At 47.7% G+C, this 24,065-nt stretch overlaps 1 protein-coding gene across 1 annotated transcript in view; it reads right to left on the reverse strand.

Moving 5' to 3' along the window:
• Positions 1–24,065, reverse strand: part of PAWR (pro-apoptotic WT1 regulator) — a 344,709-nt gene that overhangs the window by 78,026 nt on the left and 242,618 nt on the right. The window contains exon 3 of the mRNA XM_086919590.1: positions 152–280. Coding sequence (XP_086775716.1) covers positions 152–280 — 129 coding nt within the window. The remainder of the gene's footprint in view (positions 1–151; positions 281–24,065) is intronic.

Here is a 24,065-nt window from a genome sequence, read left to right on the forward strand (position 1 = left end):
GAAATGGGCGCACAAGATAGGCATGGCTTCTCTTACATAGAGGGGTTGTCGGCTAATCTTATTCCATTACACAATTTCTGGAAGGAAAATTTCTCAAAAAATGAAAGCCTTGAGGCACACCGCATTTCCATCGTGATTTTGTCACTTTTACCTGCTGTAGACAGGATTCACTGGGATCCACATAAAAAGATTCGTTTTGTGTTGTGTTCTGTAATGTGACTACATCTGCCTTCTTCCGTTCCTTCAGTCCTCCTTCATCTTCATCATCGTCATCGGGACTCTAAAAATATGAAGGGAATAAAAATCAAATAAAATCATTGTGGGACAACATCTCGTGTTTACAATAAAATAAACAGCATGCCAGGCATGAGCTCAGATAAGCAGAAGCTACACCCACCTACCCAAGCACTATATACATATCCCAAAGCACTGAACACACATACCAGGGACTGGTCATTGTTGAGGGGCACCCAGGTGCCATAGAGCTTTCGCCTGCCAACCACACATCTCCAGTTGGGTTTTTTCCCCAACTGGTTTGAGACCTAGACAATTCTTGTGTGATGTGAGGGAGTGAGAGAGCAAAGTGCTACTCTCGTCCCCCTTGACCCGACTCCTGGACGGCAGAGTCGGGGGGTAGGCTGGATTCTGCACCAGTGCTGATTACACTGTTGGCTTTGTGGAGGATGTAGATTCTAGTCCTGCTCCCTGAATTGCCTTCAGAATCCCCATCAGTTGCTGGAAGGCTGTTTCGGAGTCTAGGGTCTTGAAAGTGCCAGGGTAGATGGCACACCACCTTAAGAGAGGCTATGATGTCTGCAGGCTACTGACCAGCAGCACAGGTCTGGAGGCTTCAGCTGGTCTCCATTCATACCACTGACACCATAGTCAACAACCTTAAACAGCACTGAAATGATGAATGTATCAACTCAAATGTACATGGTAGTAGCACACCCGCCCCACCAAAATATCTTCCATCAGGCTGCTCCAAAAGCACTGATCTGTTTTGGTGAAAGCGCTCTTAAATGGTGCTTTCCATGATCTATAGTAAGTTTTTATTCACACAAGGCTACACAAATATTTGCATTGGTTAACCACTCCTCCACCCTTACACATACATCACCTGTGCTATGTATTGTGCTGTACTGGAACTCAAAGGCTATATGTTGGAGGTCAAATATGATGGATAGCAGTGATAAGCCCTAGAGAACACCAGACTAAAGAGAAGGTGGCAGAGATTCGTGCATGGCTATGGTCAGGCCCAGAGGACTTAAACCAACCTAGAACCGTCGCCTTCAGCCTACATGGATCCAGCAGCCAACAAATGTGTTCTGTTTTCTAAAGTAAAAGGGCACGAGGCAACTCCCAGCAGCGACGTGGCCCAAACAAATGACTGAATCAGCAACAGAACCACATCATAATATCCGATTTGGGGAGCAAAGGGATAAATCAGAAATGCATGGATGCTAGGGATTATGCAGAGGGAATCTACACAAGAGGCTGGCATGTTTATAGTTTGTCCAGAGAATAATTTGTTACCTGCGGTGACAAATATACATAGTGTCATTACAACTTATTTTGCACAAACAATGGTTTCAAAGTCATAAAGCCAAACCTCAGACCCATTGCAAATGTGTGGTGATGGCGCACGTGTTTGTTTCGTCCCTGACACACTTGATAATGTTAAGAGGTCACTATGTGATGCCGTTTGTCATTACACTTTACTTCTGCCATTAACATCTCCTGCAGACCACTACTGTGTGGTCCTGTACCACTGACATTACCCAAGTTACTTTGTTTATCTAGTGACTCTAATCTGGAGCAATGTTCTCCATTTGTTCACTAAGGCTCGGCGGCCTTCAACATTCAACATTGTCTCACGTGTTATAGTCTGTACAGGTTATATTCAGGCCCTTTCTGTGCCCCATAACTCCGAATATCGCTAGCCCGTGTGAACGGTAATGCTTTCTCTATCGTGGGTACCTCACACCGTCCCTTTAAGGAATGTAATCAAAGCAAATCATTTATGTTTAATGTTTGGTAACTTAATCACTGCGGTCTACAATCCATACTACTTCTACAGAGTAAATCCTCAGTTGCATTGGCCGTCTTTTCACTGCTAATCCTCAAGAGCATGCCTACTAAGAAGCACCGAGCAGGCAGTGTCAGTGACTGAGGGCAAGGGATAAAAAACAACCAGAAAAAGGTGCCAGCACTGAAAAAACTCTGGTCCACATGTACGACCATTTTAGCAGCTGCAAATGGAGAATTGGGCCATTTGCGACTAGTAAAACAGTTTGTAGCATGTATCAACCCTATTTTGCTAGTCGGTAAGCTGTTACAGACTTGCAAAATAGGGTTTGCAAGTCGTTAGGAAGGGGCGTGCCAACGGCGTCCCTAATAGGGAGTCGCAGGCGGATGTACAATTGTTTTGCGACCGACAAGAGCAGACAGTGGTCCCACAAACCAATGCCTACTATTGAAAAAATGAAACAAATATTAAATTTTTCTTTTTTTTTAATGCATCCCGTTTTCCTTTAAATAAAATGGGCGGCATTTCAAAAAAGAAAACCGCTTTATTTAAAAAGCAGTCACAGACATGATGGTCTGCTGACAAAATCAGGTACCCATCCCTGCAGGTGCCGGCCATTCCCAAAGGGTCGCAAAATGCAACCCGCCACATGCATATTAATGAGGCAGGTCCCATGCAACCCATATGGTAATTGCAAACAGTGTCAGACACTCGTGTACATTTCACATGCACATTGCAAGTCCCTAAAAATCACAATTTGCATGTCACGAAATTAAATGGTCAGACATATGGCCCTAAAACTTTTAAACAGGGCTGTAAAAGACCTCGTTCTTATAGCAAGTGAAGCACCAAACCGGGAGTTGTATTGTACTTATTTATATAGCACTTTCTATACTCCTTGTGTGGTTAAAGCATTTTCTTGGAATATCCGGTTAGAGGGACATGTTGATTTGGTGCATATGGTTTGATGACATGGTTAGTGCAGTGCCCTGAGTTAGAGGTGGGCGAGCCAGAGGATTTTTGGGAAGTGTAGAGCCGAGTCAGATGTCTGGATTGATTATGCGAGCCAAGTCCAGGAAATAATCAGCATGTTAGGAGAAAAAAAACAATATAAGTTTCGCCACGTAGCACTTTACTTTTCATTTTCTACACTTCCAGTCCCTCCTTTATTTCCTTGATGCGGTTGTTCTCCATCCCGCTCACTACAATGTATTATTTCTCTATTTCTAATGCTTCCAGTTCCAATTTTTTGTCTCATTGGTGAGTATTGTGTACATACTGACTAAGGCTGAACCATACCTGCCTTCACCCCCATCAAGCTGCTCCTTCTCTTTCTTGAAATGTTATTTTATTTGAACAATTTAAAAACTAGGGCAGGTATCCTATGGGCAAGGCTCCCACACCTGGCCCGGAGTCCCGGGTTGGCGGTGGGGGATTGTGGAGGATTCATGCGGGCAGCAACTGGCTGCAAGTGGGGCTGATGCTCTGGAAGCCTTAGGTTTTGCTTTCAATGCACGAGTCCAATCGGACCGCGAAGCCCTGGCCAAAAAAGAGGGGGAACAAGGCGACGGTAGAGTCTTTTCGTCCCAAATCGCTGCCTCGCAAACAGGCCACACTCAGCTCCCGCCGCAACTGGGCCGAGACATCTTTCTTGTTTTCCCCCTTTCTTCTTCAAGTTTTTTTGCAGGTTCAGTGCGCTGCCGCTCGGTGCATTGGTCTTTATTTAGGAGCGTAAACAAGATGCAGCACAGCCATCTCCAGTCCAGGGCCCCATGTGTTCAAGCCTTGCTCACCTGACCTGGGTGTGGTGCACCCAGTGGCGGCCCTGGCTGGAGGCTGCTGTTGCTGCAGGTGAGGAGGGCTGCAGTGGTGGTGGGGTATTGTGTAAAAACAAACTGAGCCATATACTTGTCACTACATTTTTCAGTTCATTCATTGAAGGTCCAGTCGGCTAGTTTCCAAATGTCTGCAGACTGTTTCAATGTTTTTGTCTTCTTATACTTGCCTTCCTCTCTTTAACACAACCCACCGTTTTGCAACCAGTAAGCGCTGCTGTTTCAATCTGCTTTGGTTTAGCTGCATTCAAAGAAGATTCGTTGAAAGGTTATTGCTTAATCTGGTCAAAAATAAATCCAGGGCCAGAAAGTATCTCTCAAGAACCCACCTCGGAACACTAGCCAGGAAATTGTTCCCTAGTTTTGATTCACCGAATAACTTTATGACCCTCCACTTCTTGTCTCTTTACCTCAGTCTGGCAGGTTCTTTTTTCATTCCTGGTTTCTCTCATTGTCACAGTTTTCGTAACTTTCTCTTTTTTTTCACCCTTACAACGATGGAACAAAACAGGAAAGCGACGGGTGCACAGTACTGTCTGGTCACTGGCCTAGAAACCTCAGCTGCCCTCAAAACAAGTAGGGTCTTATTTATATAGCGCCAGGCAGGGTATTTAATTCGTCGGGAAAAACATTCAGCGGACGGACAATCTCAGAGGAAACATTCTTCAAATGCTTCGAAAAGGAATGCAAACAAGGAGCGGGACTTCCCCAAAAATAATGAGAAGAAAAGCAGCAAGCCTCTGCCTATATATAACTCTCATAAATCACAGCTTGAAACTGAAAAATAGTTTGCCAATTAGATAAAAATGTGTCAGAGATTACATCAATTCATTAGTCACAAAAAAAGACTGCAACCATGAGGCTTCTAGCTAATATAATTCAAGACAAACATTCAGTCAGACTGGCCCAAGGTACAAACTGCAAAACACCCAACCGGTCTGACGTTCACCAGACATGGCTGAACCAACTCCGAAACAAGGCACTCCATCTCCAATTGTTACTGCAGCACGATGTGCCGACACGTTAGCGTCAGTGCATTTTTAGGGCTCGGGCCTAGCGTACACTGCGTAAACAGTGTGGGCGTGGCCCAGAGTCCGAGTCCTGATCCAGGCGATTTTTTAACCTAGGTAGTGCAGTGTTATAACTAAGCGCTCTAGCACCTGGGGTGTTGTCCTCTCTCCCAGCAGGGTTGTGAGATTCTGGGTTCCGCACTATTGATGGAGAGGCGTGAGGACGGGCTGGAGGTGGCACACTGGGAAGGCGGATTAAACAGACCAGGAGCTTCGCAATCTCCCGCTTCCCTCGAATGGGCCTTTGACCTAATCAGTCTCTCAGTCTCTTGAGTTCTGCTAAATATGTTGAATGGTTATTTGCGTTAAGGATATGTTGGTGCTCTGCACTTCCGTGAAAACTGACAATCCAGAATCACGCAAATTTAAAATTGCCGTTTGCTGCTCCCCGTATACGCTAGTGGTTGATGAGGTGATAACCTGCTCATTAAAGGTATGGGTCTGTTTCACCTTTATACATTTACTGCTACATCATATGAATAAACACTACCGCAGCAGTATATGAATCTTGAATGTGCTAAGTGTATAATGAATCATTTGGTTGCCCAATCCTGCTCTCCTCTCTGACCTCCATTCAATATCAAACTGGAAAGGGCACCTCAGAAAACTGTCAGGACTTGCCCACGCCCCCACCTCATGATTACCAGTGGCCATGCCACACTGAACAATTGTATACTCTATTGTAGTTGGCTCTTTGACATCAGAAATTAATGATTGTTTCTCACCTGTGCTTGATCAATTGCCCTAATAAATATTAGTTCACATTAACTGACCAGTGGTGTAACAAAACTTGAGGGGGCCCCCCTTCAAAGTACATTGAGCCACTCTCTCCCCCCCATACACCCCCCCACCCACGCCCAATCAGGAGTTCTCAGGCCAGGAACCTGCAGCCCTGCACACTATGCTAAAGGGAGCCCGGTACCGCGGGGGCTGCCTGGGCTAATGTTATGCCTCTGTGTATCTCTTAACTGGGGAATACTGCTCTGCTGATACCATAAATAGCACCTTGCCTTATAGTGATCAGCACGAAGGTATTTCTCCTCCTCCCAAGAGATCAAATGCATCTTCCTCTTAAATGCCACTGTATGACCCTCACCGCAACATTCTTCTGCTGTTGATGGGATTGATAGTCTGATAAGAGTACAGTCCGAAGTGACTTGATCTGTGAGTGCAGATTTAGTATGAGCCACCACAGCCTGCAAAGCCGAGGGTCTTTTCAAGCCACATTTGTCGAAAGGCTCAAGGAATTCAAGGAATCTAATGGCTGTTAGAAAGCCTCATGGAGCGCATAACCTTAACTGACCCCTCCTACAGACATGTAAAGAGCCATACCTCATCATGCTATTGGCAGATAACCTACACATGTAGGGGTAGTGTCAGCAGTACAAGTATTGGAAAAGCCAACAGATTTCACCTTTGGAACCTACTCATTTTGCCAATGGCGTTTTATCTATATAGATGTTTAAATAAATGCAAACCTTTTACCCTCTTCTAGCCCTCCGGTATCCTTCTGAATCCAACTAACTGACTAACCTATCCACCACTCAAATTACTTTCATATTTCACTATACTAATTCCACACTAATCCTTTATGGATTCAGGAGGAGCATGCTACTCACCAAAAAAGCGTTTGAACACTCAATCAGGTGTGACAAGCGCTATTTAAATGCAAACCTTTTTCCCTTTTCTACCCCTCCGCTATCCTTCTCAATCCAAATAACTGACTCACCTATCCACCACTCAAATTACTTTCATATTTCACTATACTAATTCCACAATAATCCTTTATGGGTGCTGGAGTAGCGTGCTACTTGCAGAAAAAATCCTTTGCCGCTGCGGCAGGGGTAGTAAGCGCTTTATAAATGCAATTACAATACAATATATGATGTATAGCATGGCTAGAGAGTAAACAAAAAGGCGCCATTACGCGCCCACCTGCCTAATTTTTTAAGCGCTCACAACACGCATGCACACGCCTACAAAATACATCACTTCTTTTTATTTACCTTTCAGAATTGGACTGGTTAATAAAAAATAAAAAAGTAGCACCTGAGATCCGACAGTTCTTCAGAAAGGAGTTGAGCTTTTTAGGGATCCTCCCCATGTCTTTAATAAATTTACTGATATCTCTCTAACGGATACTGAGAAATTTCTCATGGCAGATAAATCAGGCTCGCCCTTCGAACCCTAACCGGTTTCGGTGACTAAACTCGCCCAGAGACTGCTGTAGCCAGGTGCTTACTTCCCTTTTTAATGGTATTTTCAATACAGGGCATTTCCCTAAACTGTGGAAATTCGCTTCAGTTCTACCACTGCTAAAGAAGCCTAGCCTCGATCCCAAGGATCCAAACAATTTTCGACCGATCTCTCGCCTCCCATTACCAGCGAAGATCATTGAGAAGGAAATTAATATGCAACTCAGTGTCTTCCTATGTGACAACCAAGTGTTGAACCCAACACAATACGGTTTTAGAGAGGGTCACAGCACTGAGTCAGCATTAATAAAATCAACAGAAAAGATCAGGGAATCTTTAGATAGGTTAAGCAAGACCAGGGCAGCCTTACCTCCCCTATCGGCAGCCTTTGATATGGTCCATCATGGCCTACTGATGGACCGTTTGTTGGACTGCGGGGTTCAAGGTAAAGCTCAGTTGCTCCTAAAGTCCTTCCTATCGGAGTGCTCACAAATTGCTGCATTAGATAATTTCCACTCCAAGCCTTTTACCCTGCCCTGCAGAGTGCCTCAGGTGTCTTCACTTAGCCTCCTACTTTTCAAGGTTTATGTTTCATCACTTGCTCCATTGATCAGCTCCTTTAGTTTTAAATTGACTTCCTACGCTGTTGACACACAGATCGTTGTGTCACTGCAGCCAGGCCAGGATACTGAAACAGATAATCAGTTCCACGATTGCATGGAAGCTGTGGGGATGTGGATGACACAAAATTGCCTTAAATTAAACTTAGGCAAGACGGAGGTTATCCTTTTTGGGAATGATGCTAATTTTTGGACCCCTAATTTATGGCCAAAAACACTCAGCACTCTTCCCACACTGTCAAGGAAGGTAAAAAACGTAGGTATCCTGATAGATAACAAGCTCAATTTTGGAGATCAGATCAACTTAATTTCATCTGCCACCTTCATGCACTTAGGATGATTAAAAAAATTCTCCCTTTTTTACTGGATGACAGTCAACGAACAGTGGTCACGGCGCTTGTCCTGTCTAAGATCGACTACTGTAATGGCCTCTATCTGAGCCTACAGGAACGCTTCTTGAAAAGACTTCAAATGCTGCAAAATTCAGCAGCAAGGCTGTTGTCGGGCACATCCATATTTAAGTCCATCTCCAAGGAAATCAGTAAACTTCACTGGTTGCCGTTCAGGTAACAGGTGTGTTTCAAGGCCTTGTGTATTGTGTTCAAGGCTCTTCAGGACACAGGCCCGAGTTTCTGAAACAAAACATTCAATGTTACTGGCCTAAAAGGAAGCCAAGTTGATTTTTGTACCACGGATAAGAAAAGCCTCCTGGGGCGGAAGAAGCTTTCTTGTGCAGGCCACAAAGGCATGGAATGCCCTTCCCTTCCACCTACGAAAAAGCCCAGACCTCCTAACTTTTAGGAAGAGTCTTAAGACCTGGCTTTTTACCTTGTAATAGCAGTTCACTGTCTCTTTACTCAGGAATAAGAATCAGCGCCAGGACACCTCCGGGTAATCATTGCGCTATATAAGTCCCCTTAACATAACATACCATAACACAATTTAAATTAGTGCCATGTAGACAGACATAGTAGGAACTATTGTTTAATATGCGCAATTTGGTTTTCGTGTGTATTATTAATCTAAACTAATGAATTCTAGTGTTCTACAAATAACGAATTTTGGATTGAACAGATTAATCATGAGGTTAAAATCCATTGTATAACACTTTTATTATCGTAATTAAGAAATAAAATGAATATAAGTATACTTGTACACAGTGTGACAAAACATTAACAGATCTTCATACTTACCAGTGTCTACTCACTGATAAAAGATGATGGATGGAATGCATGCATTAACATCAGCCATTGATAATTACTCTGGGCCACATCCTACCCCACTGCTGTTTTGCTCACTGTGCCACTACATATATGGAACAGCTGAACGCAAATCAGTCTTGAGCCACCCCAATTGGGGCGTATTAGGTGGACTGCTAAGCCATGCCTCCTCTGCACAAGAACAAACAACCCTAGAAATGATTCAGCCTTTTGGGTATCATGAGCCAGGTGCAATTTATCCTACTGCAATGTGAACTAAGAGATCCAGGTCTGGGCATACCTTTCAAACTTAGGGAGTCTCAGTGAGGAAAATAAAATGTGATTGAATTTATATAAGGGTAAACCTAATAAAAGCCACTGGTAATTACTTTGGACCATATTCAACTTTATTTTCTTTGCTCACTGTGCCATTGCAGGCAAACCATTTGAAAATCAGGCAAAATAAAAATGAACAAGCATTTGCAATGCAATAGGTCTTGCATTTACGTGAGTTTAAGACATTGGCATTGTAATGACAATGCCTTTTATTTATGTATTAAAAACCAAAACATAAATAAAAGGCATTGTCATTTACAATGTCAATATCTTAAACTAAGTTAATGCGATTCCTATTGAATTGCAAATGCTTGCTTCGAGTTGGGTGAGCCACGTGTCTCATTGAGAGCGGCCGGTATTATTTAGCATGTAAATAAAACAAGCATTGGAAATGCAATAGGTCTCGCATTAGGAAAGTTTGAGCTATTGGTATTGTAAATGACACTTTTTTTTAATTTATGTGTTGGTTTTGAAAGTAGCAAAATTAATAGCTTTGTCAGTTACAATGTCAATAGTTTTACCTTTTGCAAATGTGACACCTATAGCATTTGTAATGCAATGTGTGTTGTATTTACGTGACTTAGATGTATTGATATTACAAATAACAATGGCTTTTAATTTTGTAAATAATTAATACTTAAATAAAAGTTATTGTAATTTATAATGGCAATAGCTTAAACGTTTGTAAATAACTTTTGTGAAGATTATGTTCAGTGTATTTTTTGTTGTGACGACAATCCAAAAACATTGCATTTGCACCTACACACACAGAGCCACACACATGTAGATGTGGTGGTGGTGGATCTGGGGGATATGGTGGTGGTGGATGTGGTGGTGGTGGTGGATGTGGTGGTGGATGTGCTGGTGGTGGTGGATGTGGTGGTGGTGGATGTGGGGGTGGATGTGGGGGTGGATGTGGGGGTGGTGGTGGATGTGGTGGTGGTGGTGGAGGTGGTGGTGGAGGTGGTGGTGGTGGTGGAGGTGGTGGTGGTGGTGGTGGTGGTGGTGGTGGTGGTGGTGGTGGTGGAGGTGGTCGATGTGGTCGATGTGGTGTTGATGTGGTGGATGTGGTGGTGGTGGTGGATGTTGTGGTTGTGGATGTGGTGAAAGTGGTGGTGGATGTGGTGGTGGAAGTGATGGTGGTGGGTGTGGTGGATGCGGTGGTGGATGCGGTGGTGGATGTGGTGGTGGTGGATGCGGTGGTGGATGAGGTGGTGGATGAGGTGGTGGTGGATGCGGTGATGGATGTGGTGGTGGTGGTGGTGGATGTGGTGGTGGTGGTGGATGTGGTTGTGGTGGTGGATGTGGTGGATAGGGTGGTGGTTGTAGTGGATGTGGTGGTGGTGGATGCGGTGGTGGTCGATGCGGTGGTGGTGGATGCGGTGGTGGTGGATGCGGTGGTGGTGGATGCGGTGGTGGTGGATGTGGTGGTGGATGTGGCGGTGGATGTCATGGTGGATGTGGAGGTGATGGTGAATGTGTTGGTGGATGTGGATGTGGAGGTGGTGGAGGATGTGATGGTGGATGTGGTGTTGATGGTGGATGTGGTGGTGGATGCGGTGGTGGTGGATGCGGTGGTGGTGGTAGTGGTGGATGGGGTGGTGGTTGTAGTGGATGCGGTGGTGGTGGTAGTGGTGGATGGGGTGGTGGTTGTAGTGGATGTGGTGGTGGATGTAGTGGTGGTGGGCGTGGTGGTGGTGGTGGATGCGGTGGTGGTGGATGCGGTGGTGGATGAGGTAGTGGATGAGGTGGTGGATGAGGTGGTGGATGAGGTGGTGGATGAGGTGGTGGATGTGGTGGTGGATGTGGTGGTGGTGGATGCAGTGGTGGATGTGGTGGTGGTGGATGCAGTGGTGGATGTGGTGGTGGATGTGGTGGTGGTGGATGTGGTGGTGGTGGATGTGGTGGTGGTGGATGTGGTGGTGGTGGAAGTGGTGGATGTGGTGGTGGATGTGGTGGTGGATGTGGGGGTGGATGCGGTGGATGTGGTGGTGGTGGTGAATGTGGTGGTGGATGCGGTGGTGAAGTGGTGGTGGATGTGGTGGATGTGGTGGTGGATGTGGTGGTGGATGTGGCGGTGGATGTCATGGTGGATGTGGTGGTGGATGTGGTGGTGGATGTGGTGGTGGATGTGATGGTGGATGTGGTGGTGGATGTGGTGGTGGATGTGGTGGTGGATGTGGTGGTGGATGTGGTGATGGATGTGGTGGTGGATGTGGTGGATGCGGCGGTGGTGGTGGATGCGGTGGTGGTGGTAGTGGTGGATGGGGTGGTGGATGTGGTGGATGCGGCGGTGGTGGTGGATGCGGTGGTGGTGGTAGTGGTGGATGGGGTGGTGGTCGTAGTGGATGTGGTGGTGGATGTAGTGGTGGTGGGTGTGGTGGTGGTGGGTGTGGTGGTGGTGGGTGTGGTGGTGGTGGGTGTGGTGGTGGTGGTGGTGGATGCGGTGGTGGTGGATGTGGTGGTGGTGGATGTGGTGGTGGTGGATGTGGTGGTGGTGGATGTGGTGGTGGATGTGGTGGTGGATGTCATGGTGAATGTGGAGGTGATGGTGGATGTGTTGGTGAAAGCACAAGGAGGCAATAAGGCCTCAAAGGGTGCCTGGCATAACACCCTCTTCCCCTATTTCCACCCCAAAAAGATTCCGCTGACCACATAAACCCATTACTGACGTGCCAAAGTCTAACCCAGTATAAGTATACCCTATGTGGTTTTCAAACAGTTGGTGTTTAGGGGTATAGAAGCTGAAATTAAGAACAGAAGAGGACTGGGATGGATAAGCAAGGTCGGAGGTCAAACATGCCATCTCAAATTCTTTCGGGGTGGGGGCAAGGAACGCACGGCAGGAAGTGTCGGCCTGTGTCAAAGCAGCAGCCAGCTGGGAGATGAGCACGTGCCTTTTGGGGGTGGGCTGTTGCAGAGAGTGCTCACGTGACCTTCCTCAACACAAACAATGCGCATTCAAACCCTCCAGGGGAGGGGGCGGGGAGGAGATGAACAATAAATCTCGGCCCTAAATGTGCAGCCGTGCTCCAAAGCATTCATTGGTTTTAATGAGGTAGAGCCACACAAAGACTTCACAGGACACCATCACTGAGAAGGAGTTCAAAACTCGGGTACACGTAAGGAAGAAAAAGTCTAATTAGTGAAGGGGTTAATCAAGTTAAAAAAAAAATGAAGTAAAGCATACAAATGAACTCTGGAACACACAGAAAAAAGCAATTTTTCTAGTCAGCAGAACTGCAAACTGCCAAAAACAAGAGACATATCACTCTCTAAACATCCAGCTTCAAGGAACCTGGCGGACCAAGAACAGTAGGTAGGTTTCGCAAGGGGGTATGAAAATGGCTACATTAACGCGCAGACAGGACCGCTCGAGAAGCCAAGGCAGGTGACAGTCTAGCGGTTTATGCTGCCTCTCCGTGACCCGTGACACCTACAGTCACAACATGCTTCGCAGGACAGTCAGCCGCCCACTGCCACTAATCTGTGCCCTGGCAACGTCGGCTATCACAGCTCCAGGCAGAAGAGCTACATAAAACAAGCAAAGCCAACCAACAGGTCTCAACTTGTGCTTGGCCGGTGCTTTTTGTGGACGATATAAGACCCATAATACTACGGCGCCCCTGAGTAAAAAACAGTGTACATATTGGGACTGTCCACATTAGGTCTGTGGGCGAGACCTAAAAAAGCATTAGGAGGTAACTGCATGGGATAGAACTGGTGTTGTGGACTTCGATGTTGAGCCCGTCAGAGAAAAGACATCCAAAATATATACATATAAAAAGAAAGCACTGGCAGAGGGGAAGCTGGTGCCATGTCATTTTTTTTGTATTGCAAGCATACACTACCAGAAACAAGTGTTAACTATATGCTGGCAATAAACATGTTAATTTAAAAATAAAAGCAAGCTCTGCATAGGAGTTTAGCATAACACCACGGGTGCTTCCTAGCAGACACGGTACTCGGAAAAGATAACCCCTTTCTAGTTTTAATTTGCAGAGGAAAACAGGATACTTATTGGCACAGATAAAAAAGGTACTTTTTGTAACCCGAAAAGATCGTTTAAACCCCCCAAAAATATTTAAAAATTGAAGAAAACGATATTGTCCCTGCAGCACTGGCAGTGAAGCACACTTGAGGCAGATGACGTGAGGAGACAAAATGCTATAAGAGAATACGAGCCGATTTGCTCAAGTACGATGACTCACTGCCCCATATTGTATGATGTGGTGAGATTGACAGTTAAAAAGATCAATGGACGACAATTACTGACTCCGAGCCCCTCTAAGTATGCGCACATGCATGCATTATTTTGATTACAAGCGAGGATGAGGAAGGATTGCTTTAAGTGACCGCTGCCAGCCACAACAACTAATCTTAAAGCAGAAAGCTATACACGACCCCTTCCCCTCCTAGCCGCGTAATATCTATGAGGGACAGAGCGAAACTAGGAGAAAAACGAGAGACGGACAGCGGCCGTCAAAGTGAAAGTATGCCCGGCTGAGGGCATTGCTGTGGGGAGGGGGGATGAGAAATGCGACACGGCGGGCAAGGGAGGGGGCGGAGCGGGGAGAGCGGCATGAGGGTGTGAAGCAGCAGGGGAGGAGTGCTGCTGGCGATTGACTGGCGATTTGATGATGTGCACGCGCATTTTAGGTCAATGCGCTTGCGCATTGACCTAAAAGCGCACGGGCACAGCATCAAATCGCCAGTCAATCGCCAGTCTAGGTAAAGCTTATTTAAGCCCCTATAGAGCTTCGCCAGCTATGCGCATGCGCACAGCAGGCGAGCCCTAAAAAACGAGGTGGGTGAGCTGCAAGTGGCCTTCCTTATTTAGCATATAAATTAAAAAAATAATAATTGGCAAAGTCAATAGGTAGGCACCAGGGACAACGGGAAGGAGGCGGGGGTAAGGTAGGCATCACAGATGGCGGGGGAAGGAGACATGGACAACAGGAGGGAGGGCAGAGGGTTAAAGAAGGCACAGACAATGGGAGGGAGGGCGGGGGGGATAAAGAAGGCACGGACAATGGGAGGGAGGGTGGGGTTGTAAAGAAGGCACCACGGACTGAATGTAAGCAAAGCACGTTGTGCCTGCAGTACGAGAAACTTGATGAAGAAAATAGTGCTTGAAGACTAAATAATGGGTACCGAGTAACAACCGAAGTAAAAGGGCCAGTTGCCGTGGGAGATTAAAAATGAAGATGAGGCGGTACTAAGGAGGGACTAACAAGCCTATTTACAAATTAGAAGCCAGCATTTAGGAAGGACAATGACACAATCCAATGGCAAATATGGGCAGAGAGTGGTGGGGGCTTCTATTCCCTACTCCACTACAACAAGTCTTGCTGGCAAAGCACGCTGACTCTAGGCTCGACCTAAAAACGGCCACAAATATCAAACTGTGTCATTGTAGGTTTTATTAAAAACACTTTTGATATTTTTTAAAATAGATAGGTCTGTTGCAATGGAAAATGTATAGAAACATTAATCCATACTTTAAGAAAATGAGATGCCATTTGCATGTCCTCAATCCCTGCATTCAGATACAATGAAAGAAGTAACAGGCGGTCCTTAAAATAGCATACTGCAATATCGTTTTAAAAGCATTTTCAGAGTAGGCAGGTCACACCATAACAACCTGAAATGGGAAGAAACTCTAGTTGGGTTCTACTAACCTAGGTAGAAAGTAGTCTAGGTTTATTGTTGGGGGTAGGGGGTGCTCCAAAGGATTTTAAATTACAGGTGGTTGTTAATTCTAAATTTAAATTTGGCTGAGAGAGGAAGAGAAAAATGGTGAATGAAACGGACGTGGAAATCTCAGGGGACATCTACATCATGGTTTCTGGTAGCTTTTAGTGACATTAACATTTAAGGGGGCCATCCCGTGACTGATTCAAAATATGCCTCAAAACCCCACATGGCATCAAACATACATGCATTCTGGAATGCCAATTTTTTGTGATTCTTAGAATGCAAGACTAGACAGAGATAACTATTCAACTCAACACAGGATGACGCCTTTAAGTTATGCCACTTAACTCCTCTGAAAAAATCACCATCTTTAATAAGATTTTCCTGTGTACAAATTCTCAGAATGACTATGTGTTTCAGGATTATTTAGCATACCTTGAGAAACGACTAGCAATACCAGGTTCATCAGTAATCTGAATACGTTCAGAAGATCCTGACTAGAGCTCAATTCTAATAATACAAATATGAATGAAATGAATGCCACGTAGTTTACACCTTAACTATGACAATACTGAAGCATGCCCATGTGACATATCAAAATATAGTAGATATCTGCAATGGACCAAGAAAATATTCACCATTCACAAACTAGACATCTTGCCATTATACAGTTCAGTGCTCTTAACACACAAGGGAAACACCATAACAATAGTGTAACACTAATGAGGGCTCTAACTGGTAGCGGCTTCTCCAAAGTAAAAGAAAGGAAAAATAAAATAACGCGATGTTGTCATCATTTTATTCTTCCCAGCTGCAGCAGCATGAGGGCAGGCCTGCTCTGCTGACAGAGCATCGGAGGAGTAGTAGGAACACTAAAGTGCGCATGAAGCTTTGACTGACCCTCTTGGGTCAGCCAAATGGAAAGGGGAGACCACTCGGTCCCCCCGAACGTATGGATGGGTGCCCCGATCCCCCGGGAAACCATTGTGGGCGGGGGGCGTGTCCCGGCTGGTATGCCCGAAGCGGCGTGGCCGGAACACGCTCCTCCCGCCCAAAAGAGGTTGTCCTAAACACCCGCCCGGAAGTCCGTGCACTGATGGGCGTGCTTGAGGCGGGGCCCCGCCCTCCCGTAGCTGGATAAAAGGTGCGGGAATCCAACGAAGCTTCCTCTTGTTCCTGTGCTCTGAAGGCTGCACCACTCGTCGCTCGTGAGCCCTCAAGGGAACAAGCTGCACTTTTTTGAGAACTTGTAATCTTTGTTTTTCTCTTTCAGTCATCAAGGCGTAGCTGGAAATCGAGTTGCTTCCGTAGATGGCTGAATTCAGGGTCGATGAGACAATGATGAACTGGATCAGGGCCTTTTCTATCTTTGTGGCGATTATCGCAGAACGTATACCAGAGGTGTTGAGTGACTTGGCATGTTATCAGAGCAGGATTACGAACTTCCATGCGAAGTATGGGGGCGATGAATGGAAAGGCTATGATATGGCCTTTAGAAAAGCGAAGGAGTTTAACGAGGCCTTGACATGGGATTGTTTGGATACAGTATCATGGCATGCACAGCTTTTGCCAGGGCCAGAGAGTGCTTCAGGGTCAAGCACGAACGGCTCCGGGGTATTCCCTCAGAGGCATTCACAGCCCTTTCGTGCGAACTCCGGGTGGGGAAGGGGGGGGGGGGGTGGGGGGGGGGGGGGGGGGAGTCCCAGCCTAGGTCGGGCGGGAACGGAATCAAGGGTGGGGTGTGTTGGGGCTTCAATAAAGGAACTTGTAACAGGCCCCAAGGAACGTGTAGGTTCCGGCACGCGTGCTCGGGCTGTGGAAACTCCTCACACCCGGAAACCAGTTGCCAATCTAAGGCCAATGGCACAGGAGGGAAGGGGGGTCCCAAGCAGGATTGATACGGTGCCTCGGAAGCAAACCTCTTCGCCCGTAGATATCTTGGCTTTGACCCCTTGGCTAAACAGATACCCTGATCATGCGTCCGCCGGGACTCTGAGGGATGGCTTTTCATATGGCTTCAGGATCCCGGCGGGCAATTTTCGTGGGAACACTTCCTGTAAAAACCAGTTGTCTATTCAACACAACCCAACAGTTGCCGCCAAAAAGATAGCAAAAGTGGTTAGACTGGGGCGAGTGGCAGGACCATTTGGCGACCCACCAGTGGTGGATTTTGTGTTTTCCCCATTAGGAGTGGTTCCGAAGAAGGACCCGGGGGAGTATAGACTCATTCACAATCTATCGGCCCCGAGGGGGGCTTCAGTAAACAAAGCGATTGACCCCGAGGTATGTTCAGTAAAGTATGCATCGTTCGATGACGCAGTAGTACTGTTGAATCGCCTGGGCCCCGGGTACATTGTTAGCTAAATCAGACATTGAATCTGCATTCAGGTTGCTCCCAGTACACCCTCAAGACCAGCGCCTGCTGGGTTTCACGTTTCAGGGGAAATACTACATGGATATGTGCATGCCAATGGGTTGTTCGATTTCGTGTACCTATTTCGAAATGTTTAGCTCGTTTTTGGAATGGGTGTTCACGAAGGCCACAGGGCACAAACATGTGATGCATTATCTGGATGATTTCCTCTTTCTTGGCCTAGCGGGAACTCGGGACTGTGCGCGGGCATTGCAGGACTTATGCGTGCTCATGCGGGGTTTCGGGGTTCCATTGGCGCCAGGTAAGACAGTAGGGCCGACTACCTCCCTCAAGTTTCTGGGTATAGAACTAGACTCGGAGGAGGGGTGTTTCCGTTTGCCGACGGAGAAGGTTGCCAAGTTTAGGGCTTCCCTGTTACAGTGTCTCCGGACGGAGAAGGTGACCCTGCACCAGTTACAACAGACAGTGGGTCAGCTTAACTTTGCATTGAGAGTGATACCGATGGCTCGCCCTTTCTCTCGATCCATTGCGCAATCCATGGTGGGCCTTAGGGAAGGGCACCACCACACAAGACTGTCGGCAGAGGTTCGCCAAGACATGCTCATTTGGCTGGCATTCCTGGCGGACTTCAATGGCCGAGTGGTATGGAGCAAACCCCCAGCCTCGTCAGTGGAACTCGGCTTATGGACCGACTCGATGGGCAGCGTGGGGTTTGGTGCAATCTTCGGAAACCGGTGGTCGGCACAAACATGGCCGGCGTGGTGGCGAACAAGCGGCCTGACGAATAACATTGGTATTCCCCATCTGGGTGGCTCTGGTGGCATGGCCGGAAGACTTTAGGGACCGCTCGGTGGTGTTTTGGTCAGATAACATGACAGTGGTTGAGTGCATTAACCAGCAGGCAGCACGCTGCAAATGGATCTTACGACTGTTGAAAGAGATTGTATTGCGATGTTTGAGATTGAACGTACAGTTCAGGGCAAAACATGTGCCAGGTGTACTAAATAATGCAGCTGATGCACTCTCTCGTTCCAAAATGCAGGCTTTCAGGGATTGTCTACCCTCAGCGGAGCTACTGGCGGCACCTTTCCCCGAAGCACTGTGGCAGATCGCTGCCCCGGACTACAAAACCTTGTGGCAGCCAGTTTAGCGCCCAGGACGAGGAGAGCTTATGAAGGGGCGTTCCGTTCATACTGCGCCTTTCTGGGGCCGGTAGGGGAGCATAGATGGGGGCAGGAGGAGTCCTTGCTCCAATTTTTGGTGGCAATTCATAAGGAAGGCCGGTCGGCGGCAACCGCCAATAGGTATAAGGCCGCCATATCATTTATGGCACAGCTCCACGGGATAAGGAACCCGACGAACTCCTTCTTAGTCAGGAAGGCTCTCCGCGGCTGGTGGCGCCTTGCGGGTCGTAGACAGGATAACAGGCGCCCGATTGGGTTTGATAAATTGACCACCTTACTGGCGAAACTGGACGAGACATGCTCCTCGCCCAGCGAGGTAATACTGTTCCGAGCAGCTTTCACATTGGCATTCTATGGGGCCCTGCGGGTGAGTGAACTTGTGGCAGGGAATAAGAAAGATGTGGAAGGAGGTCTACACAGGGATCACATCCAAGTAAGGGGGGATTCCCTGCTGATCTCGATAGTCAGGTCAAAAACGGACCAGGAGGCCCTGGGGAATAGTGTGGTGTTGCAGCGCGCTCCGGGGAATCCCGGTTATCCAGTGAGGCATGTGGAGGCCTACCTGAAACAAAGGTTGACAACATGGGGGGGGGCCCTGCTTAGACATATGGAAGGCACACCATTGAGAAGATTTCAATTTCAGAGGGTGCTGGCAATTATGATTGCAGCAGCGGGCTTGAACCCGTGTGATTTTGGGACCCATTCATTTAGAATAGGGGCCGCTACAGAAGCTACGGCTCGAGGTCTGCAGGCAGACGAGGTGAAACAATTAGGCCGTTGGTCCTCTAATTGTTTCAAGAGATATGTGCGACTGCACATGTTGTAAAAGACTGATGAAATGCACTCATGCTTGTTGTCTTTTGTTTGGATTACAGTTTCGCGAGCCTGTGACGCGGGGCGGAAATTGGGATTGACCCAGCATCAGCTGACCAGCGGGAAAGGATCACGGAATGGAGATCAAGTGGTCTGGGTCGTGGGCCACTCATACGTGAGGCGTGCCGGGGACATATTCAAAGGAGGTGATGCGATCCACACATCTGAGGAATATGGGTTCAGAGTGACCTTCCATGGGAAGGGCGGCCTCTGTATTGACCGATTGCAAAGTTTTGTGGAGGAACTATTAGGGCGGCACAGGTCACCGCCATCTGTAGTCATAGTGCACGTAGGGGGCAATGACTTGGTGAGACTGGGAAGACGGGTGTTAGTGAAGCACATACTGTCTGTAGTTAGCTGGTTAGCCAAAAGGCTCCCGGGATGTACAATTGCCTGGTCCCACATGATTCCCAGGAGGATATGGCGGGGAGGTTTGTCTATGACAGCGTTGAACCACTCGGTAAAGAGGGTCAACAATAAAATAGAGAAATGGTTTCGCTCTGCTCATCTCCAAAGCATTTCTCATGGGTGTATCAGGGGCGATCACTGTTATTCGAATGATGGGGTGCACCTGTCCAGGACTGGTAATGACTTACTGATAGGAGACATCGTAGCTTGGCTAGTGGGTTTGAGGAGACATGACCTACAGGAGGTGTGGGGGGGCCAGATAGTCGGTCAACTATCTGGCCTGTGGCGGTAAGGTCCTGATCGGTGAGCAGTGATTTCAAGGTCCCTAGCGGGGGCGCCACCCATTATGGATGGGAGCGCCCGGGGGGGAGGTGGCCATTGGCCCCTCCCACGGGGGGGCGGCACCCACTACGGATGGGTCGCCCAGGGGGAGATGGCCATAGGCCCCTCCCAGGGGGAGACGGCTATATGCCCCTCCCACGAATTTCCCGGGGGGCGGATATCTGCTCCGGCGGAAGAGAGTTTGGAGAGGGGGGGGGGGGGGGCGGGAGTCCATGCTGTCCTTCTTATGGATACCTCGCACACAAACTCAGACTACCTTAAGATGGCGTTGAGTGAAAGGGGGCCCCCACGACAAGGGAAGTTACAATTGGCGGCGAGGGTAAAGTCCTCTGCGCATGCGCCACTCACACCGTGAGGGCGGGAAGTTGGTGATAGGGATCTGACACCGGTTAAGACCTTGCCGTTGGCCCTTAAGGTTAGGTTGTACAAATTCAAATGTAATGCATTTATCAGGATGGTAGACTCTGCTAGGAAACCTTTGTATTAGAGATTTGTTAAGGTTAGCCTGAAAAACCTGTCTTCATCAAGATGTAATTGAATTTGAATTTGTACATGATTCATGAAACGTTTTAATTTAAAGTTTTAAATTTTGTTTCATATTTTAATAAATACGGCCGGGGGGGTCGTGAGGCCCCCCCCGCCTTCCAAAAGTTCAAATCGGTGTCTGTCTCCTCCCATGGGGAATTGGTGTTGGGAGGGGTGGCGGGCATCCCGGCCCATACAGTCATGCACACTTTACCATGTTCTCCACACAGGCTGCATTACAGCCTGCATGGAGAACAAGCCAAGGCCCCCAGTCCCGTCTGAGCACTGAACCACGGAGTTCAAACAAATCATAGTGCTGCATTGCAGCATTGTGATCAGTTTAGGGGAGCCTGGCTGCTTCCTGTTTGGCGGAGGAAAGAAGATATGTGACAGAGGCGAGGAGGTAAGTAAATGTTTCTTTATTTGTTGAATTATACCTCTTTACCCCATCGCCCCATCGCCTCACAGGGGTGGGGGAATCCTATCGCCCGACACCCAAGCCATGTTGTTTTTTGTGACGGGCAAGAAGATTTATTGTCTCCTTCATCCGATGGACAAGTAGACATTAAATCACGTAAGTAATACAGGCCCAGAGTACCCACAGCCAATCAGAAAGGCTGGTAGGGAGCCAGACACCCGTCAGAGGCCTCTGATTGGCTAGCAGCCCATGACTGGGCTCGAGCCTAGCCAGTGATTGGCTGGGGGAGTCACTCGGAGTGGTAGCTTGTAGCCGGCCGCCGCTGTGAAACCTTACATTTCGCTGCCTATATTGAAAATAAGCGCTGCCATAGTGACCTCAAAGAAGGTGTATTTTCTAGTAACCAACTTTCTCTAAAATTAATAGAAATGTACTGCCTGCTGCGATGGAAAGCGTTGCGTGATGCGTCCTTGTGGCTGCAGGAAGGGTGGGCGCATATTTACCTAATCGCTGCTATTGGACTAGGCCGTAGCCGTGCTGACTGCACCTTTTAATTGGTTGGCGCAGAGCAGATTCAAACGCCCCTTTCGCGCCAGGCGTGCTGTAACAAACTTGACGAAAGGAAGGCTGGTGATGAGACTGTGCCTTTGAGCAGGTCTTTGTGCAGTGTTTCTCCCGGTGTCATGGCGAGTGACTGCAGCACTTAAGAAGAGCAGCTGAGGAGACCGGCAGTGTGTGTGCGCTCTGCATCACTGTCTGTGAGTGCTGGTGTGCAGACTACAAGCATCGCCAGCCCGTGTCCAGCACCTTAGTGTAACATTTCCTCAGCAGCGGGATGTCCTGCCTGTGCGTCACGTCATCAGTGCTTTTCAGAGCCGTTCTTGAATTAAGGTATAGTTACACCATTGAGACTTTTATGTTGCCTGCGTCGTTTTAATTCTTTGGCTTTCTACTTTCGTTTGTTCCATTCCTTTAACAGTTCTCTCATGTAACGTAACTGGTTCTGTTTCTATTGTACAGCGCTCTGACACCTTCGGGTAAAGTCCCCGCTTCATAAATATGCATTAAATAAATAACTGTATGTGGGTGCGAGGGTTATCTTTCTCGCCGTATCTGCACTTGTCCTTCCCCTGCCCCCACTGTTTAACTAAGAGGATTCCAGTCCTGCCTCGTCACCCCCCTTCTCCACCACCCCTCTCCTCCATAATGGAAGATAAGAGAAGCTGTCGGTAGTGACCTGTCACCCCGTGACCTAAAGACCTGGAAAGCAGTAACACTGACATCACGCACAGCAGTGGTGATTAGCAACACAGCGGCATCCCCGGGGGGCTAATTACTGCAAGCCAGTCAGTGGAGGCAAAATACAAAGCTTACAAATGGGCACCAAAGGCTGCACACACCTCAGTGGTTAAACCCAGCATAGAACGGACTAAAATGCATCACAGGGCATAGGTAAGGTGACCAGATGACTCCACACCATGACACAATTTTTCCAGTTCTAGGTTTTGACTTAAAATATCGGTGCATTCTAGGAGCTGTAGTACAATTTTAATTGGACTTACACACCTGTTAACTAGAATAAATAAAAGTAAAACCCATGAATAGAAACGTCGTGTTGAAGTGACATCTGGTCACACTTGACACGAGCTACTTGGCAGCTTGGAGTAAGGGCAGTCGCGTATTAATAGGCTGACTCTGCCCACCATATTATTAGGAAAGGTTATTCAATACTATTTGCCCCTCTGTCCTCTGGTGCCCCATCTCTCGTGAGCTCTAGTCCTGGTACTTCTATTTCATTCCTGCCAAGGAGCAGATGTCTTTTTTCACAGAATTAAAGTTCCTTCCCATTATTCCAAGGAAGCAAGCGTCAGTGCTTAATTTGAGGCTGGGTTACAGGCTGGCTCAGATTGGCAACACGGGAAATTGGAAATGGGCCGATGGGCCTGTTACAGATGCCAGTTGGTGGGTCGTTTTAGGGTGGACTAAGCAGTCCAATCAGCCAGGGCAATCATGGTCTCTACTGCAAGTGCACACCTTAAACGGCTGTTATTACAGGGTTTACAAACATACTGAGGCTGACCCACCCCCAGGCGGCTAATTGTCAGAGGCAGAAGATGAACAATAGATTCTCCTTCTGTCACAGCACGAGGTGTCCCTGCCTCCTAGCTCCCTCCATGTGCGACAGAGGCCTCAAGGCGCGGCTGATAGGAAGCCATTAGCACTCGCTTTGCAGAGGACACAGGTTTGGAGGAGTTCTGGAAAGTTAGGGTGGTTGGCGGCTGTTTAGAGCTGGCGTGGGAGCTGAGCTCCTTGGGTTATTTGTGTCCCTCTCCCCTCATGGAAAGGACGGGGGTGGTGGATGGGGGTAGATGCGAGTTCACCCTATATAAAACTACAAAAGTATATTAATGATTTTGGAATGTGGGACATTTTTCAGGACTGCCCGGGCCTAACTGTGATCCCAATTCAACACTGGTGGTAAGTGGCCCCACCGCACCCATTTTTGGGGATTGTTCTTATTTTTCCTCCTCAGACTTTCACACACAGCAAGTGAGGATAAAACATAAAAAGACAAAGATGAAGAAAACAGTGAACAGTAAAAACTGTTGGAAAGGACCCTGGAAGAGTGAAATAATGGGGACCCAGAGTGACAGTGGTGAACGATAGGGGGCGGGCGTGATGTGGATTCAAGACCTGGCACCCTTGGTATTAGCCTTTGGCACACCGACTTGCGATAACGCCCGGCACCGGCTTCTGAACAGCACCTTGGGCCCCTGCACTTATCCTATCACAAATTAAGCACTGGGAAGGGCCTACCGTAGTGATGCTCATTACAAGCAAGAAGTGGTTGGCTGAGTGGGTTGAAGTAAACAGGCCCTCTCCCTAACCCCACGTGTTACAAGCTTCTGCCTGCTAGCCCGCTCCACTTCCGGTGGCACAGTGGCGCTATTGTTGGGCCT

The sequence above is a fragment of the Lissotriton vulgaris genome, chromosome 1_1 (genome assembly GCF_964263255.1).
Source record: "Lissotriton vulgaris chromosome 1_1, aLisVul1.2, whole genome shotgun sequence".
NCBI lineage: Eukaryota > Metazoa > Chordata > Amphibia > Caudata > Salamandridae > Lissotriton > Lissotriton vulgaris.